The following is a 2,520-nucleotide window of genomic DNA, read 5'->3' as shown; positions in this document are numbered from 1 at the left end:
GGGACTTGATGGGTAATAAATTTCATAAAGGTTCCAGTGGAGTTGTTAGAACTCCAAGGGAGGAGGGAGGTTATGTAATAAAAATGCAACAGTATCGCCTGCCGGATAAATATATAATTAGGGAAGAGAAGCTCGTGCTGATTATAATAATTGTATAACCTTTAATATCACTAACGTGCATTGCACGTAAATATACATTTTGTATTATGTGAAGAGAGTTTCATTCCTCCTCTCTGGGTGTATAGAATCCAAACTCTTTCTTTTTTAAAACTTTAGCATCTTTGATCTTCCTCTCTGCACATAAATTGAGACGTCTTAAAACCCAAAACAAATCACAAAACACCACACTATTCTAGTTCTCCCTCTCTGTCTCTGTTTGTTCAAGTAGTCCACCGCCATGGATGCTTCAGTTACACAAGTCAGTACTGAAGTACTCAAAGTATTTTTCCTTCCATTTTTGAGTCCAGGCCATATGATACCTGTTGTAGACATGGCCAGAATCTTCGCTAGGCATGAGGTTAAAGCAACCATCATCACTACCCCTTTCAATGCCAAACTCTTCCAAAATTCCATAGATCTAGACATCAAATCTGGTTACCCAATCTCACTTCATTTACTTTACTTCCCAGCAGCAGAGGTCGGCTTACCCGAAGGAATTGAAAATTACAGTGCCACCAAAACCCCTGAATATTCACAAAAACTAAATGTCGCTTTCAGGCTTCTCCAACCTCAGATTGAGAAATTCTTCCGTGATAACCACCCAGACTGCATTGTCACCGATATGTTCTTCCCTTGGACAAGTGGCATAGCTGCAGAGCTTGGAATCCCAAGGCTATACCCAGAACTCAGTAGCATCTTCTTTCATAGTGCAATCCACAGCATGGAACGCTACACAAGTAATCTCCAATCCACGACCTCAGAAGATAGTACAATAGTAGAAGAAGAAGAAGAAGAAGCATATGATTTTATATTACCAGGCCTTCCTCATGAGATCAAGATGACCAGCTCTCAAATCCCTCAACATCTCAAGAATAGTCAAAGTCCCTATGTGGATCGTATAAAAAAGATCCGTGATTCGATACCTGGTTGCTTCGGTTTTGTGGGGAACAGCTTCTACGAGTTAGAGTCAACTTACATTGATCACTTCAAGAAGGTTGTGAATAAAAATGTATGGACTATAGGTCCTGTGTCTCTCTGCAATGGCGATACCTCCGACAAGACCAACAGGAATGGTACCGAAAGTGAACACAGCTGTTTGAGTTGGCTCGATTCCAAGAAACCCAACTCTGTCATCTATTTATCTTTCGGAAGTATGACAGGCTTCGGTAGGGCACAACTTCATGAGATCGCATTTGGTCTTGAAGCCTCTGGTCATCAATTCATATGGGTTATTATTAGGAAACCCAATGGAGACCAAGAACAGAGGTGGTTACCAGATGGGTTTGAGGAGAAGATGAAGGAAAGTGGTAAGGGTCTGATTATAACTACTTGGGCGCCACAGTTGTTGATCTTGGAACATCCAGCAATCGGAGGGTTCGTGACGCATGCAGGATGGAACTCTATGCTTGAAAGCATATGCGCGAGTGTACCAATGATCACTTGGCCGTTCTACGCTGATCAATTATACAATGACAAGTATGTGACTCAAGTATTGAGGATTGGAGTTCCGATGGATGTTGAGAATAAGACATGGACTGAGATGTTAGTCATGGTACAAGAGATTGATGAAGAGAAGGTGACTGTGACGAGGGAGAAGATAGAGAAAGCAGTGAATCGGTTGATGGACAGTGAAGATGGAGAGATACAGCAGATTAGAAAGAGAGTGAGGGAATTGGGAGAGATTGGTAAGAAAGCTGTGGAAAAAGGGGGATCTTCTTACGACAATATGACTCATCTCATTCAACAGATCAGGCTTTATGGCAGGAGCGAAAATTGAGATCAAGTCTATCCATCCCCATGGAACCCACATCTTTGAAATTTCTATTTTAGGAAAATTCTAGTGATGGGTACAATGACAATCACTTGTAGTCGGTGTGTACAATTACTATCTCAAAAAAAAAAAAGGTATTGTTTCCGAAGTAAGTTGTTAGGATTGTCAGAATTAATCGCCATTTCCCTGTTTGTTTACTGTGATTGATTGCGGACCAAAAAATAATGCTGAGGGCTATCATAGTTCTTGAGCTCGTCAAATCTTGCTAGCTGGTCAAGTCTAGGTCCAACAACCTTTAATCTCATACACCAGATAAACACCATGGATTATTTCTTTGATCTTTTGTCATGATTTCTAACATGGACAATATGATTTTTTGAAAGGCCATTACACATATTTGTGCTTTTCTTGTTGGAGTAAATTTTGTTGGTGCTTTGGGTGATTGATTTTAACTTTTAGTTAATTTATGATTTATGTTGCTTCTCTCACTTGATCATGTCTCAATTTCTAATATAGAGATGAATGTTTTTTAAGGTTATTATGACATAAGACGATTACAATTCTTTGTACTTTGACTGGAATCAATTTAT

General features: G+C 39.8%; 1 protein-coding gene across 1 annotated transcript; it reads left to right on the top strand.

Annotated features, from left to right (window-relative positions):
• The first annotated feature begins 397 nt into the window (after window positions 1–397).
• LOC147381354 (scopoletin glucosyltransferase-like) lies at window positions 398–1,936 on the top strand. The gene has a single exon (XM_086430544.1). The coding sequence runs from the start codon at window positions 398–400 to the stop codon at window positions 1,934–1,936; it is 1,539 nt and encodes a 512-aa protein (XP_086286670.1).
• Window positions 1,937–2,520: the final 584 nt, after the last annotated feature.

The sequence above is a fragment of the Akebia trifoliata genome, unplaced genomic scaffold (genome assembly GCF_017979445.1).
Source record: "Akebia trifoliata isolate Shusen 1 unplaced genomic scaffold, ASM1797944v1 Contig00544, whole genome shotgun sequence".
Lineage (NCBI taxonomy): Eukaryota > Viridiplantae > Streptophyta > Magnoliopsida > Ranunculales > Lardizabalaceae > Akebia > Akebia trifoliata.
The sequence above is the reverse complement of the archived record's forward strand: the minus strand, read 5'-3'. Positions and strand labels throughout refer to the sequence as shown.